This window comes from Barbus barbus (assembly GCF_936440315.1).
Source record: "Barbus barbus genome assembly, chromosome: 30".
Classification (NCBI taxonomy): domain Eukaryota; kingdom Metazoa; phylum Chordata; class Actinopteri; order Cypriniformes; family Cyprinidae; genus Barbus; species Barbus barbus.
In genome coordinates, this window is record NC_136758.1 from 8,989,360 (window position 1) to 9,005,526 (window position 16,167).

General features: G+C 36.4%; 1 protein-coding gene across 3 annotated transcripts; it reads left to right on the forward strand.

The window, feature by feature from the left end:
• Positions 1-1,189: 1,189 nt before the first annotated feature.
• Positions 1,190-16,019, forward strand: LOC306850691 (calpain-1 catalytic subunit-like). Of its 3 annotated transcripts, none has more exons than XM_079386485.1 (21): positions 1,190-1,376; positions 2,005-2,265; positions 2,596-2,668; positions 3,099-3,217; positions 3,340-3,473; positions 3,596-3,770; positions 4,389-4,454; positions 7,621-7,706; positions 7,937-8,008; positions 8,106-8,266; positions 8,341-8,505; positions 8,779-8,984; positions 9,060-9,117; positions 9,401-9,469; positions 9,575-9,632; positions 9,730-9,791; positions 9,947-10,015; positions 10,117-10,195; positions 10,435-10,551; positions 14,256-14,308; positions 14,413-16,019. In XM_079386485.1, exons 2-12 carry the CDS (start codon positions 2,017-2,019, stop codon positions 8,787-8,789), a joined length of 1,311 nt encoding a protein of 436 aa, XP_079242611.1. In that variant the 5' UTR covers positions 1,190-1,376; positions 2,005-2,016; the 3' UTR covers positions 8,790-8,984; positions 9,060-9,117; positions 9,401-9,469; positions 9,575-9,632; positions 9,730-9,791; positions 9,947-10,015; positions 10,117-10,195; positions 10,435-10,551; positions 14,256-14,308; positions 14,413-16,019. The 3 variants fall into 3 exon arrangements, with proteins under 3 accessions (XP_079242611.1, XP_079242612.1, XP_079242610.1); XM_079386486.1 differs by having other exon boundaries at positions 1,190-1,336; positions 14,413-16,012; XM_079386484.1 differs by having other exon boundaries at positions 1,313-1,376; positions 2,009-2,265; positions 14,413-15,832.
• Positions 16,020-16,167: the final 148 nt, after the last annotated feature.

The following is a 16,167-nucleotide window of genomic DNA, read 5'->3' on the forward strand; positions in this document are numbered from 1 at the left end:
TTCAAACCGAATTATTACATAAGGTCGTTCCAGGTGGACAATCATTCAGCCACAATTATACTGGTTTATTTCACTTCAGAGTAAGTTCCTCTCTTTTCCATGACATAATTGACAGCATCAAAACCCCAAGCAATAGCAGTTCCTGTTTTGTGATTCATTGTATCAGTTGTTCTATCACAGTTCTGGTAATATGAATTTACAGTTCTGGCGGTTTGGAAACTGGTACGACGTTGTGATTGATGACAAACTGCCAACAATCGACCGTCAGCTGATTTTTGTGAAATCAAAAACATTTAATGAGTTCTGGCCTGCCTTGCTGGAGAAAGCATATGCCATGTGTTGTGAGGATTTGCAGCGTTTCTGAATTTGCATGTGTTGTGAGCATTTGCAGCGCTTCTCAATTTGCATGTGTTGTGAGGATTTGCAGCGTTTCTTAATTTGCATGTTCTGAGGATTTACAGCACATGTGCTGCCAAAATGATGATGTTTTCTTGATTTGCTGGTGTTTTTTCTATTTGCACATGTTTTCTGAAGTTGCAGCACGTTGAGCTCTCTCGGCCACCGTAGGGGGCCTGGCAATATCAAACTATATTTAATCTTTCAGGGATCATACTTGATCTGAGGTGACTGGGTTTTATTTGCATATACTGTACTGGCATGTCAAGGATTTACATGCCTAAGTAGGCCTACCTGTCACAAGAGTTCACTTGCCAAGAAAATGTCAAACACTCTAAAGTTACTTGAGGCCATGTTAAACCATGTCAGCATATTATGCAGTGCAATAGTAAAATGGGCCAATATGGCCATCATTTATAGACATATATAATGCATAAATTAATTGCAGATAATATCAATTGCCATTCATGATCATTATAATGAAGAAACGTGAGTAGAACGCAACATTCAAAGCAAGTCCAGGCATGACGAACTGGTATCTGCTGCACAGAATGCATTTTTGGAGGCTTTACATTAAATCAATACTGTAAAAGAGTGCTAACATACTATCACACGGTGATAGTATCCTAACAAGCTGCATTTTATAATGCTGGCACAGAAATAAACTGTGCACATATGGCCAATTTTTGTTTCTTCTGAGGGGGAAAATAATCATTTGCATATTGTGAAACATGTTGGCCAACATTTTTTTTTTTTTTTTTGCTGTGGCAAATGTGAAGGATTTTAGTTTCTCAGAATGACAAAGACTTACTGCCAATCACTTCTTTGTTAATAAAAACATAAGCTGGGAGTTGGGTGGGGCTTCAGCTGTTTTAAAAGCATGAAATAGGGCAAACGTGTAAAAGCCACTCACAGACAGAGAAGACAACCAGGCTTTAGGGTAAAATTTCTTGTTCCAGTGATTTGCTGCATCATTGACGGTACACTTACATTTGATTCATTTCAGTAATGCAATAAGTTAAAGTTCATTAGTCTATTAAGAATGGATGATCTATATTTTACTTGTAGATACAAACTAGTTGGTGGAAAACACACTTTGTATTAATGAAAACTGATCGAATTGTATTAATGCTTGTATGAATTTAATTACATTTTTTTTTCATTTATTCTGTAATCTATGCAAAGTAAAGTACTTGTGTGCTAGTGCAAATTTACTGTACATTTCTGTAAGAAGTTATTACACACTGTGTGTGCATACCTGAAGCATAAACATTAGAGCATGGCACTAACAATAGTTAAAATGTATACTATGAATGCAGTGCGTTGGATAAAAGCTTCAAGTTTCAAATGTAAGTGAGACATGTAGACATGCCAAAGAGAACAGTCATCTAGAACTGCAAGATGTACAGATGCATCAAGTTGTCAGAGTATGTACACCTCTTAAATGATTTTAAAATGAAGAGGAACAGTTCGTGGCTGGGACTTCTGGCAGCAGGGAATGTCATGTGGTAAATTTGCTGGACATGAATGTGTCAGAGGTCATTTTTTCACAGCATTGTAATATATTTGTATTTTTATTGTATTTCCCTCTTAAAAAATAAAATCCAGACAGATTTCAAAATGTCTCCTCCAGCGGTTCCACATGGCATGTGCTTAAAAGTCATAAACAATCGCAATATGAAGGGTGGCATGGGCTCTGAAACAAATCCTCTGAAGTTCATGGATCAGGACTACAACTTTTTACAAGACTACTGTCTCAAGACAAATCAGAGATTTGTTGATGAGTTTTTCCCACCAGATCTCCGTTCTATTGGCGAAGGGCTGCTGAAATCAGATGAAATGGCCAGGGTGGAGTGGATAAGACCAATGGTATGTAGGCAGCCCTGCGTTTTGCTTGAAGCATTTGGCATGTGTGCTCTGACAATATTGCACAAAATTGTATAAGGAGTGTAAAATATACACTTTTGTTGAAAGCTAAAAGAGTCTTATTTTAAAATCAGCTGACTGTGACAAGCTAAATGCTTAAAAAAATTTACAAGACATAATAAACTTCATCTGTAGTTACATATTATAGGAGATTCTGGTCCTATTCAGAAAGATGAAAAAGAGAATGGCATTACTAAAAATACCATCACTCAAAAGATCCCTTTCATGGATCTGTTGACCAATACTGAAGGTGTATTACTTATTTTCTTTCAGGTATTGTGTCCACATGCAGCTGAATTGATTGTAGAGACAGTGTCCAGGCTTGACTATGCCCAAGGAAGAGTAGGTATGTCTGTAACCACAATATTGATGTTGCCAACCCACACTTGCCTAGAGGTTTCTAGTGAATCTGTAGACGCTGATAAGCTGGTTCAAGTATGTTTAATTAGGGTTGGAGCTAAACTCTGCAGGAGCAGGTTTGGACACCCCTGCAATCAGACAAACCATAAATACATATTAGTTTGCCCTGGAAAATGTTTATACCATTTTGGAAAAAACAAAAAAACACTGCTTTTTCTAATTACTGTTGTTTTTTCTTTAAAACAAAAAATAACAATCTATACAGCAAGTGTTAACTCAGTCACGAAAAATGTAAAAAAAAAAATCTTGAAAACAAGGTAAATGCTTTCACTAGCAAAACTTCAGATGTGAGTTGAGAGATATGAAAGATATCAAATTCACTGTGGCAGCTGGTATTTTTTTCTTCTTCTTCTTAGGCAATTGTTGGTTTTTGGCCTCTGTCGGGGCTCTAACATTTCAAACCGAATTATTACATAAGGTCGTTCCAGGTGGACAATCATTCAGCCACAATTATACTGGTTTATTTCACTTCAGAGTAAGTTCCTCTCTTTTCCATGACATAATTGACAGCATCAAAACCCCAAGCAATAGCAGTTCCTGTTTTGTGATTCATTGTATCAGTTGTTCTATCACAGTTCTGGTAATATGAATTTACAGTTCTGGCGGTTTGGAAACTGGTACGACGTTGTGATTGATGACAAACTGCCAACAATCGACCGTCAGCTGATTTTTGTGAAATCAAAAACATTTAATGAGTTCTGGCCTGCCTTGCTGGAGAAAGCATATGCCAAGTAAGTGCCTGTACATCTTTTTCTGTGACTTTATAAAGTCTCATAGTGCTGTTGTATTCAATATAAGCACGGCTGTAATTTGACCTGTGGTTGAAGATTTTCAGTAATAATGACTGTTCCAGGGTGTGCGGCTCCTACGCTGACATGCATGCTGGTCGAGTATCTGAGGCCCTCTTGGACTTTACCGGTGGGGTTCATATGCACTATGAACTGAAAACAGCTCCTACTGATTTGTGGGAGATAATGCACCGAGCTTACCAGTCAGAGGTCCTTATGGGATGTGAAACTCCACCAGGGGTAAGTAAAGAGTAATTATATCTTACATCATGCTAAACTAAAAACATTAATATATTAAAGTAATAATTTAAATAAAGGATTATTGTGATTCCTTTGATTATATAGTTTACATTTAAAGATGCTGTAAGTGATGTTAGCCATCTTATTCACTAACTAAACCCCAAATTACCTTCTAACACACACACTTTTGTTTTTGTGAAAAGTGGGGACATCCCATACGAGTAATGGTTTTTATATTGTACAAACTGTATGTGCTAGTGCCCTAAACCAACCCTACACCTAAACGTAGCCCTCACAGGAAACCTTTTGCATTTTTACTTTCTTAAAAAAACTCACTCTGTATGATTCATAAGCGTTTTGAAAAATGGGAACATGGGTCTATGTCCTCAAAAGTCACCTTCTCCTTGTAATGCCATGTCATTATACAAATTTATGTTCTCATTTGTCAGAAAAATGCACACACACTCACTCAGCAAACCCCCTCCAAAATCTTTTCTCTTGTATGCCTAGACAAAAAAAAAAAAAATAATAAAAAACACAAGGGATTCCAGCAACTTGAACACTTTTACACAGTGCCATCTGTCTCCTGATAATTTGTGTATGTTTCCACATAATCAGAAAGAGCAACGGTTACCAAATGGCATAGTCTTGGGCCACGCTTACACCGTGACAAAGGTTGACAAGGTAAGACTGCACAATTCAAGTCTCAGCGTGCATCAGATTATATCATAAAATCCCAAGATAAATATTTTAAAGACAAAAGATAATGCCTGGAGTCCAGTCAGCGATTTGGCCTTTTTGCTTAAAGGGGTCATCAGATGCTCATTTTCCACAAGTTGATATGATTCTTTAGGGTTTTATTGAAAAGGCTATAACATACTATGGTTAAAATTTCTCAATTCCTTTTTTACCATGTCAAAATCAGCTCTGTTTTTATCAAGCCATTCTAGTCCATGTTGCTTTAAATGCTAATGAGCTATGCTTGCCCCTCCCCTCTCTTCCATGAGGTGACGAGCAGTACTGTTTACTTTAGCCACGAAACTGGCTAACTAGCACGTTATTATGAAAGGCGATTTGCAAAGATTCATAAAAAAACCCTTATACTCAATTCTTCTGTAGAAGCTGAATGATTCGTGCGAACATAGACATATTTAGGCAGATCGGGTATCGGCGCATTCCCTTCAAAACAAAAGTAACTTTAATACCCTGCGTCTTCAGCAGCTCAGATGTCGGGACTAAATGACGAGTGCTATGTTCATTATTACATCCAACAACAAAACACCTCAATCGCTTAATCGGAGACATTCTTGTCTTCCCCTGCACCGGAGTCGATACAATGCCGGACAGCTCTCAGCTCACTCAGGGCAGGTCTAAGGTACGACGGTCTTGTCAATCAACTATCGTATGAGTGGCCTGTACAGAACTACGTCATTCTGACAGGAATCTCAGAACAGCCTGATTTGAGAAAGGGGATTTTAAAATAGGGATTAAAAAAAAAAACACTGGGTGGATTTTTATCATTATAGGATGGATGTGTACACACACTTCCAACACACACTTATGTTCAAACAACTTGTAAAGTGAATTTTGCATCCGATGAACCCTAAAATCTCTTTGAATGGCTTGTAGAAATGTTTTAAAAATCAAATCAGGGATGTTTAAACTTTTTAATGCCACAGACCCCTCTTGCAGTGGACCCTTTCCTAAAATATAATGGTGGTGTTGCCAAGTCTGCAGTTTACCCTCATAATTGGGCTATTTTTACACTATTGCTGTGGGTAGTTTTTTTAGTCCACAGGTTAAAGCAGCCCCCTCCCTTTCCTGATCAAAAAACCAAAAACAAAAACAACAACGACAAAAAACAAAACCAAAACAAATCAAAACAAAAAAACTTCAGTCTTAATTAGCATTTAGGAGGATTTTGTTACTCAGACCTGGCAACCCTCACTGATGCCAACTACAGGTACATCTCAGAAAATTAGAATATGAAGTGAAGTGAAGTGACATACGGCCAAGTATGGTGACCCATACTCGGAATTCGTGCTCTGCATTTAACCCATCCATAGTGCACACACACAGCAGTGAACACACACACACCGTGAACATACACCCGGAGCAGTGGGCAGCCATTTATGCTGCGGCGCCCGGGGAGCAGTTAGGGGTTCGGTGCCTTGCTCAAGGGCACCTCAGTCGTGGTATTGAGGGTGGAGAGAGCGCTGGACATTCACTCCCCCCACCTACAATCCCTGCCGGCCCGAGACTCGAACCCACAACCTTTGGATTACGAGTCCGACTCTCTAACCATTAGGCCACGACTTCCCACAATATGTGAAAAAGTTCATTTTTTTTCTTGTAACTTATTTCAAAAAGTGAAACGTTCATATATTTTAGATGCATTACATGTAAAGTAAAACACTTCAAAAGTTTTTTGTTTTAATTTTGATGATTAGAGCTTACAGCTCATGAAAGTCAAAAATCAGTATCTCAAAATATTAAAATATTTACATTTGAGTTTCAATTAATGACCATCCATACAGTATAAATGCTGGGTATCTCTTGTTCTTTGAAACCACAATAATGGGGAACACTGCTGACTTGGCAATGGTCCAGAAGACGATCATTGACGCCCTCCACAAAGAGGGTGAGTCACAGAGGGTCATTACTGAAAGGTGTGGCTGTTTACAGAGTGCTGTATCAAAGCATATTAAATGCAATGTTGACTGGAAGGAAGAAATTGGGTAGGAAAATGTACACAAGTAACAGGGATGACCGCAAGCTTGAGTATACTGTCAAGCAAAGCCGATTCAAACACTTGGCAGAGCTTCACAAGGAGTGAACTGAAGCTGGAGTCAGTGCATCAAGAGTCACCACGCTCAGATGTCTTCAGGAAAAGGACCAAGCCACTTCTGAAACAGAAACGACGTCAGAAGCATCTTACCTGGGCTGTGGAGAAAAAGAACTGGACTGTTGCTCAGTGGTCCAAAGTCCTCTTTTCAGATAAAAGTAATTTTTGCTTTTCATTTGGAAATCAAGTTCTGGAGTCTGGTGGAAGAATGGAGAGGCACAGAATCTAAGCTGCTTGAAGTCCAGTGTGACGTTTCCGAAGTCAGTGATGATTTTGGGTGCCGTGACTTCTGCTGGTGTTGGTCCATTGTGTTTTATAAAGTCCAAAGTCAAGGCTCAATAGTGCCTCAGCAGCGCCAGAGGTTGATCGCTTCCATGCCACACCTCACTGATGCTGGAATTTGTGCTAAAGGAGCCCCGACCAAGTATTGAGTGCATAAATTAACATACTTTGAAGAACTTGAACTTTTCTGTTTTGCAAATCCTTTTTTTGATTCATTTTAGGAAATATTCTAATATTTTGAGATACTGATTTTTGACTTTTATTAGCTGTAAGCTCTAATCATCAAAATTAAAACAAAAAACTTTTGAAGTGTTTTACTTCACATTTATTGAATCTAAAATATATGAAAGTTTCACTTTTTGAAATAAGTACTTTTTCACCATATTCTAATTTTCTGTGATGTACCTATAATTGCATGTATTAAAATCCATTTATAATGTGCGAGGAACATATTAAGCATGGACTTTAACCATAGGTTGCTTCAGGGAGATTTTTCAGAATCCTTTCTAGACTTCACAAGCTTGTTCCTGTTAGAAAGTGTGTGGGAACTTGCTGAGAAGAATCTTTTACCATCCACTGAATGCACCAAATAATTGCAAATAAGCATTTTACTTCATAATTCATGTAAAAGTATTGCAAAATTGTAAAATGTAACATTTTGTTTATAGTCTTTTAAAGATACTATTAAAAATATTATAAATGTCTGCCACATTTATTCACCAGGTCATGAGTGATAGAAACCCAGTTACGCTGGTTAGATTGTTGAACCCATGGGGAGACAGTGAGTGGAAAGGAGACTGGAGTGACAAGTAAGCTCTGCTTTTATTCAACATTATAGCAGATAACCAAAGACCAGACCAGAACAACTGGCAGTACAAATATAAAACATCAATTTTTTCTGCAAAAAAGCAAAGGGAAGTAGACATGCAGTCCTTAACTAACAAAAATTGTAAAATTTTATAATTGTTATACTTTTATAATTGTTATTATTGATAAAGTTAGCCTTTGTCCTGATATTCAATTTGCATAATTCTTTCAGATCACCTTTGTGGAACACAGTGAGCAATGAGGACCGCAAACTACTCCTTGTGAATGAAAATGGAGAGTTCTGGTGAGCATGAACATTACATTTTTAAAATGTACTAAAACACAAAATACATTGTTGTCTAGGATAATTTTTATTTACATTTATTTTTTTTTTTTTGCAGGATGTCAATGAACGATTTCCTTAGAACATTTGACAACATGGATATCTGCTGTATCTTTCCTGATTTTCTGGAAGGGAAGTCTGCTTGTTACTGGATTTCCAAGTACTACCATGGCAGCTGGGTTTTGGGGAGCACAGACGGAGGCTGCAGAAGTTATGCAGGTGCTTTTCCTGAATTATAAAAGCTGGTTATGAATGCAAACCTGCTTCTAATAATCCCTCTTCTGTGATTGTAGACAGCTTCTATAAAAACCCCCAGTTTTGGCTGAGGATTAACGAGTTTGATAAAGCCTGCGATCAGGGCCAGAACAATGTTCTGGTGACTCTCATACAGAAACCTGACAAGAGACACAGACGCAGTGCTGCACACCATAGCATCGGCTTCTACGTGTTTGCAGTCAGTATTAACAAAAAAGGCAATAAATATGGTTGTACTGTGTATGTATGATGCCTTTGTGTTTGAAGTGTAACCTTTTTTTTATTTTGAACTTTCACAGATTCCACCCGAGGCAAGTAAAATATATAAATTATATCACAGTTTGTTGTGTTAATCACATTGGTTTAAAAAATGTATTTCAGGTTGTGTAAATACATATTACACTGTTTGTTATACCTTTCTGGCACATTCATTTTACATGTTCAGTGAAATTAAATTTTGTATTATTATCTGTTAGATGAGATCTGAGGGAAAGCTTGGATCAACCTTTTTTCATGGAAGAAAGCCTATGGTAACAAGCAAACCATTTCAGCGTGCAAGACAGGTGATGAAATTCTTCAGGCTGGAGCCGGGAGAGTATCTCATCGTACCATCCACATACCAGCCCAAAACGAAAGGAGAATTCATGCTGTCAGTTCTCAGCAAAAATGAGATTCACATTCAGTAAGTTGCATGAAGGACTGATACACTAACATTTTATTTATGCGTGGAAAATATGGTTACATTTTTTTCTTTTAGAAAGGACACTGAAAGAATGGAGAGAGGTTTTCTTGTGGATATTTTAGGCGGGTCTGAGGTAATAATACACAGAATAATTGTGCAAAAGTATTAGTATTCTCTTGTTTGAGTTTGTCAATATGCAATCAGAGAATTACAAACTGAAATAGTTAATCTTTAAGCAAATCTGCAATTATGGGCAACTAAATCCTGTTTTTGTTAATGCAGCTATAAGATGGAAATAAGACCAGATATTATAACTCAGCTTTAGGACTCTAAACTCTATGTATGTATGTATGTATAAAACTGGTTAAAACTGTCATTTTAGCAGTTTTCTCTTCATTATCTTTTCTCACGTTCAGGTCCATTACACTGAAGAAGTGGATGAAAGATCAAAACCTAAAGCACTGTTTCGGCAATATTCTGATCAAGTAAATATGAAAGCTAATTTATTATCAAAAATTACATTAAACTGCAGCTGCTGTGCTTAACAATATAACATGCTTCAATCTTTTGAATGTCTCCTTTGGAAACAGTATAAAGTTGTTGATGCTGAGAAACTTCAATGGCTTCTTCATGAAAACCTACTTGGAGGTGAGTGTTTTAAAAATCCTGTCCATTCTATGTGAAATATACTGTAGCTAGTTTTGAAATCTCACTAATGTATCTTTTGTGACTTATACCTTTTTAGGGCATAAAAACACTGAAGGATTTGGCCTGGATTCCTGTAGAAGTATAATAGCCATGTCAGATGTATCCTTTATTCTTTAAGCATGTAATTAAAACATTTAAAATAATTTGTTGAATGATGATGATTATTTCCCAGGTTCAGCTTGTATCTGCAGTCATATTGTAAAGAAACATGTTTTATCTCTAGAAGTATTCCATGACTGTAATAATAACAATAGTTCAATGTTACTGGAAGACTCCGCGGACCAGAATTCATTCGTCTATGGAACCGTATTTTGACATACAAGGTGAGTGGAAAGCCTGGAATTTAGCTATAGATTTTTATTGTATTTAGACAAGAAATTTAGCTATGTATTGCGTTACATTTAAGATTTTTTTTTTTTTACAGAATATATTCTACAGCATGGATTCTTCCAGGGATGGCGTTCTGTCTTTCAACGAACTGCAAAATGCATTAGAGAAAACAGGTTGAGACTTTGCTCTGTTACAGTTTATGCTTTGCTCTGGTGAACCATGGTTGAAAATATTGTAATCTTCTTAGTAGTAGGTTAGTATTCAATATTTGCATTACAATATTATTGTAAATGTTACTGCCAGCATAATAGCCACCCTCTGTGTCCAATGACCCACGATATAATATTGAAATATTGATATAACATGTTTATTCACAAATTGCAAATATACTGTCATGGTTATTGTACCCTAGGCCTGCATCTAAATGAAGATGTCCTGAATCTCATGTTTGTGCGGTATGGTGGTGCTACCGAACATATCTCTCTGGAGGGTTTCATATGCCTTGTCATGCGTTTGAACTGCATGGCCAGTGAGTAGGACTCCAGTGTACTGGACAGAAACCGTCGCAATGCAGTTTGATGAGGACAAAAAAAAAAAAAAAAAAAATAAAATATATATATATATATATATACAGTGGCATGCGAAAGTTTGGGAACCCCTTGCAGAATCTGTGAAAATGTGGATAATTTTACCAAAATACGAGAGATCATACAAAATGTATGTTATTTTTTATTTAGTACTGTCCTGAGTAAGATATTTTCCATAAAAGATGTTTACATATAGTCCACAAGACAAAAAAATAGCTGTAATTATTAAAATAACCACATTCAAAAGTTTGGGAACCCTTGGTTCTTAATACTGTGTGTGGTTACCTGGATGATCTACGACTGTTTTTTTGTTTTGTGATGGTTGTTCATGAGTCCCTTGTTTGTTCTGAACAGTTCAACTGAGCACTGTTCTTCAGAAAAATCCTCCAGGTCCTGCAGAATCTTCAGTTTTCCAGCATCTTTTGCATATTTGAACCCTTTCCAGCAGTAACTGTATGATTTTGAGATCCACCTTTTCACGCTGAGGATGATTGAGGGACTCAAACACAACAATTAAAAAAGGTTCAAACATTCACTGATGTTCCTGAAGGAAACACGATGCATTAAGAGCCGGGGGGTGAAAACTTTTTAACAGGATGAAGATGTCCAAATTTTTCTTATTTTGTTGAAATATCATATTTTTCCATTTAGTACTGCCCTTCTGACGCGACAGAAGATACTTGCATGTTTCCTGGAAGACAAATGAAGTACAATTTACCTTGAGCTTCAAATTCAAAAAGTTTTCACCCCCCGGCTCTTAATGCATCGTGTTTCCTTCAGGAACATCAGTGAATGTTTGAACCTTTTTTAATTGTTGTGTTTGAGTCCCTCAATCATCCTCAGCGTGAAAAGGTGGATCTCAAAATCATACAGTTACTGCTGGAAAGGGTTAAAATATACAAAAGATGCTGGAAAACTGAAGATTCTGCAGGACCTGGAGGATTTTTCTGAAGAACAGTGCTCAGTTGAACTGTTCAGAACAAACAATGGACTCATGAACAACCATCACAAAACAAAAAAACAGTCGTAGATCATCCAGGTAACCACACACAGTATTAAGAACCAAGGGTTCCCAAACTTTTGAATGTGGTTATTTTAATAATTTCAGCTATTTTTTTGTCTTGTGGACTATATGTAAACATATTTTATTGAAAATATCTTACTCAGGACAGTACTAAATAAAAAATAACATGCATTTTGTATGATCTCTCTTATTTTGGTAAAATTATCCACATTTTCACAGATTCTGCAAGGGGTTCCCAAACTTTCGATCCCCACTATATATATATATATATATATATATATATATATATATATATATATGTATATATATATATATGTAACTAAACAAGAGGGATCATGCATGTTATTTTTATTTAGTACTCTCCTGAATAAACTATTTCACATAACAGATGTTTATATATACTCCACAAGACAAAATAATTGAATTGATAAGAAATTCAAAAGTTTACATATATGAATCTTGATAATCTGTGTTGTTTCCTGGATGATCTACGACTGTTTTTCTGTGTTGTGATAGTTGTTGACGAGTCCCTTGTTGGTCCTGAGCAGTTAAATTGCCTGCTGTTCTTCAGAAAAATCCTCCAGCTCCTGCACATTCGTTGGTTTTCCAGCATCTTCTGCATATTTGAACCCTTTCCAACAGTGACTGTATAATTTGGAGATCCATCTTTTCACACTGAGGGCAATTGAGGAACACATACACAGCTATTACAAAAGGTATAAACATTTACTGATGCTATTGTAGAAATAGAGCCAGAGACACTTAAGACCAAGCCCTCAAATGTTGAATATTGAGGAATGGTCACAGCACTGACGTTGAACTGCCAATTGTAGACCGCAATAATACCACCACCTCTACCAGATGACCTCGGGAGGTTTAAAGTTCCAAATCCAGGAGGAGTGAACTGATTAAACAGTAGTCCATCATCTCCTTTGTCACGTTTCAGTTAAAAACAGAAAGTCCAAGTTTTTATCAGAGGTTAGATCAGCTAAATGCAGCGCCTTATTATTCACAGAGCGGGCATTAAACAATGCAGCATGAATCGGGCTATGCGATGAAGACGGCAGTGGCTTATACTCCACGCAGGGGACAGATATTAAATTCCTATGATCGACACCAGTGGAAGGCAAACTGTTAATCTTACGCCGGCATGCAGTGACAAAGTTAAATATATTAGGAGAAGATGAGACAAAAAGGCATGAGCCTCGAGCCCCGATGTATGTATCGTTTAGGACGCAGCAAGCCAGCATCTTGACAAAGTTCATAAGAGTCTTTAGGTAAACGATAAGAAAACCATTTTAAGCTCAGAAGTTGGCGTGCAGTGTACCTTAGGGCCATAGTCTTTAAGTCCACGTAAATTGCCGGTCCAGATTGAATCCCTGAAGCACACCGCACACCATTTAACCAGTTTAATATGAAGAGACACTGAAATGTAGACCTTCGTTTATGTGTTTTTGACCTACACTGTACAAGACGCAAGAGCAGTCTGCTATTTAGGTTTATACATTAGCATGGACTAACTTTAACGTTAGCTAGTTTTAGCCAGCGATACCTTGCTGAAGCACAAGATAACGTTAACGTTCTGCTTGAACAGATGAACATTGTAACTTAACGAGTGTGAGACAACCAGAAAATTAACGTTTTTGTCTTCATTTGTATTGAGGTTGAATACTTAGGAACATTTTGCTCTGTTTTGTTTGGGGAAATGTAATAAAATAAATTATATTGCCCATCCTCTCAGATACCTGGAATCAGTGTTACAAATACCCCAGGCACATGGTTTTCCATTTTTGAAGCATAAACCCCATAAAACCATTGCGAGCTTCGGATCTTCCAATGTTTCTCTATGGCCCTGAAACCTAAAGATGTCAGAGTTCCGCTCCTCGTGCAACTGATACTCAACTGCCATTGGCTAGTCTGCGTTCAAGGGGAGGGGCTTACCGATAGGCCAGTTGTACTCCATATGAAAACATGGATCTCAGAATCATACAATCACTGTTGGAAAGGGTTCATATATGCAGAAAATGTCGGAAAACCAAAAAATGTGCAGGAGCTGGAGGATTTTCTGAAGAACAGCAGGCAGTTGAACTGCTCAGGACCAAGAAGGGACCATTTTTGGCCAGGACACTCCTCCGAAAGAGATTTTTAATCTCAGAGAGTCTCTTCTGGTTAAATAAAGGTTAAATAAACTATCACAAAACAGAAAGACAGTCGTAGATCATACAGGAAACGACACACGGTATTAAGATTCAAGAGTATGCAAACTTTTGAATGGGGTCATTTTTATAAATTCAGTTACTATTTTGTCTTGTGGAGAATATATAAACATCTGTAATGTGAAATAGCTTATTCAGGACAGTATTAAACAATAACATGCAATTTTCATGATCCCACTTATTTAGAATATTCACATATTTGCATATTCCTCAAGGGGTATGTAATCTTATCAGCACAACTGTATGTATATAATGTGCGTGTGTGTGTGTGTATATATATATATATATATATATATATATATATATACATACATACATACATCAATACACGTGTGTGTGAAGAAATACTCCTGGGTATTATGTTTTGTATTTATTGCATATGAACGGTCTTTATTCTTTTCATTAGGAATATTCCAGAGACTGTGTGAAAATGGAAAGATAACTCTTGATGAGACTGAGGTAATCCCGGTGTAAACTTTACCCCCCCCCCCATATTTCCAAACATGTACACATGCTTAATAGTTCATACACTTACAACCTGTTTCTGTGTATCTGTGTTTTAGTGGATTGAACTCACCATGTACTCATGAGGGAACGTCTGTCAAATGCAAGAAGCAGTGTAAAAAGAAAACATGAGCGATTGATCAAAAACAATCACGATTTAGGCAATCGAAACATTTATTTCTTTTCTCTATTTTTCTATATCAAACTGATAAACAAATTGTGATGGTTAAACAATTTCTTTGCCCTTTTATCCCTCTATTAAAATGCTTTTCTCTTTTTTTCCTTAAAATTCATTTGTGACCCTGGACCACAAAACCAGTCATAAGTCGCTGGGATATATTTGTAGCAATAGCTAAAAATACATTATATGGGTCAAAATTATTGATTTTATGTTAAATCATCTTTATATCAAAATGATCTTTTCTGCCAAAAATCATTAGGATATTATGTAAAGATCATGTTCCATGAAGATTTTGTAAATTTCCTACCGTAAATATATTAACTTAATTTTTGATTAGTAATATGTATTGCAAAAGACTTCATTTGGACAACTTTAAAGGTGATTTTCTCAATATTTTGATTTTTTTGCTCAGATTCCATATATTCAAATAGTTGTATCTCAGCCAAATATTGTCCTATCCTAACAAACCACACACCAATGGAAAGCTTATTAAAAAATTTTTTTTTTTAAATAGACCCTTTATGACTGGTTTTCATGTAACCCTTGACCCTTTATGACCGGTCCAGGGTCACGTTTGATATACAAATTTAATGATCAAACTGTTTGTAGTAATTGCAAAAATTCTGTCTATTTTCACTGTTTGAAAAGTTATGCATGCAATATACAGTATGTGTTTCTCATTGTATATACATATTCAAGCATTTTTTTTTATTTTAATACTAGTTTTGATGCTGTTGTGATTGTGAAGTAAGAATATTTCTCAGCACAACATCATATAAGGGGACTTTAGGCCACATGTAGGTCTATGTAGAAAGATCTCTCTATACGCAGTCATTTCATCTAAATGACAGATGCTTCACCTTCTGCAGGACTTTGAAACACTGACATGCCTGGAAAAAGTGTTTTGGTGTCAGTTTGTGGCCATTGTTTGTCTGCTATCAGCCACATTGATAACATCCTCACAAGATAAAATATTCAGCTGCCTTGTGAACATTTCTAATGTATACTATACTCCATTTTTAAATAAACTATTGATTTTAAAAACACTTGAAATTAAAATTGTTCGAATTGCATAGCTATATGGTTTTAATTACTTTTGCTTTAGCTTGTAATTGTAAATTGAGTGCTTTAGTGTATATTTAAGGTAACTTTTTTTTAATTAGTAATGTTTTCAACTCAAATGTAAACATGCAAATAATGTGGTTAATACATTGTCATTTCCTATTTTGTAAATGAACATTTCATACCTGACAGCCTAATTTTCATATCTGATCAAAATTAAATATGGCTCTACTCACTATGGTTTTTATCTATGTTGTTTTGCTATCGCCTTCAAAAGAATTATCTGATGGACCAGTCACAAAAGACCAAACATTTAAAGTGGCTGGTTGGTTGTGTTATTCCTTAATGTGCAGTTACATTTACCTTTGCTCATGAATATTGTTTCGTAAGTTCTGACATAGTCATAAAATATTTTCAAAATCCCCAAATTTGCAGATTTGACCTACTGTAGATAGTGAATCTTGCGGTTTTGTAAGTGATTTATGGGGGGTGTTTGTATAAATGAAAGGCAAATGTTACACTGTTATATACTTTAGACAGTCTTTCAATGAGATCAAGTTTGGAATGTTGT

Excerpts from the sequence above, each read along its gene's own strand:
- LOC306850691 (XM_079386485.1), top strand. The coding sequence starts at position 2,017 with ATGTCTCCTCCAGCGGTTCCACATGGCATGTGCTTAAAAGTCATAAAC. Across the intron at positions 3,771-4,388 it reads GATGTGAAACTCCACCAGGG|AAAGAGCAACGGTTACCAAA; the intron begins GTAAGTAAAGAG and ends CCACATAATCAG. Across the intron at positions 8,267-8,340 it reads AGGCTGCAGAAGTTATGCAG|ACAGCTTCTATAAAAACCCC; the intron begins GTGCTTTTCCTG and ends CTGTGATTGTAG.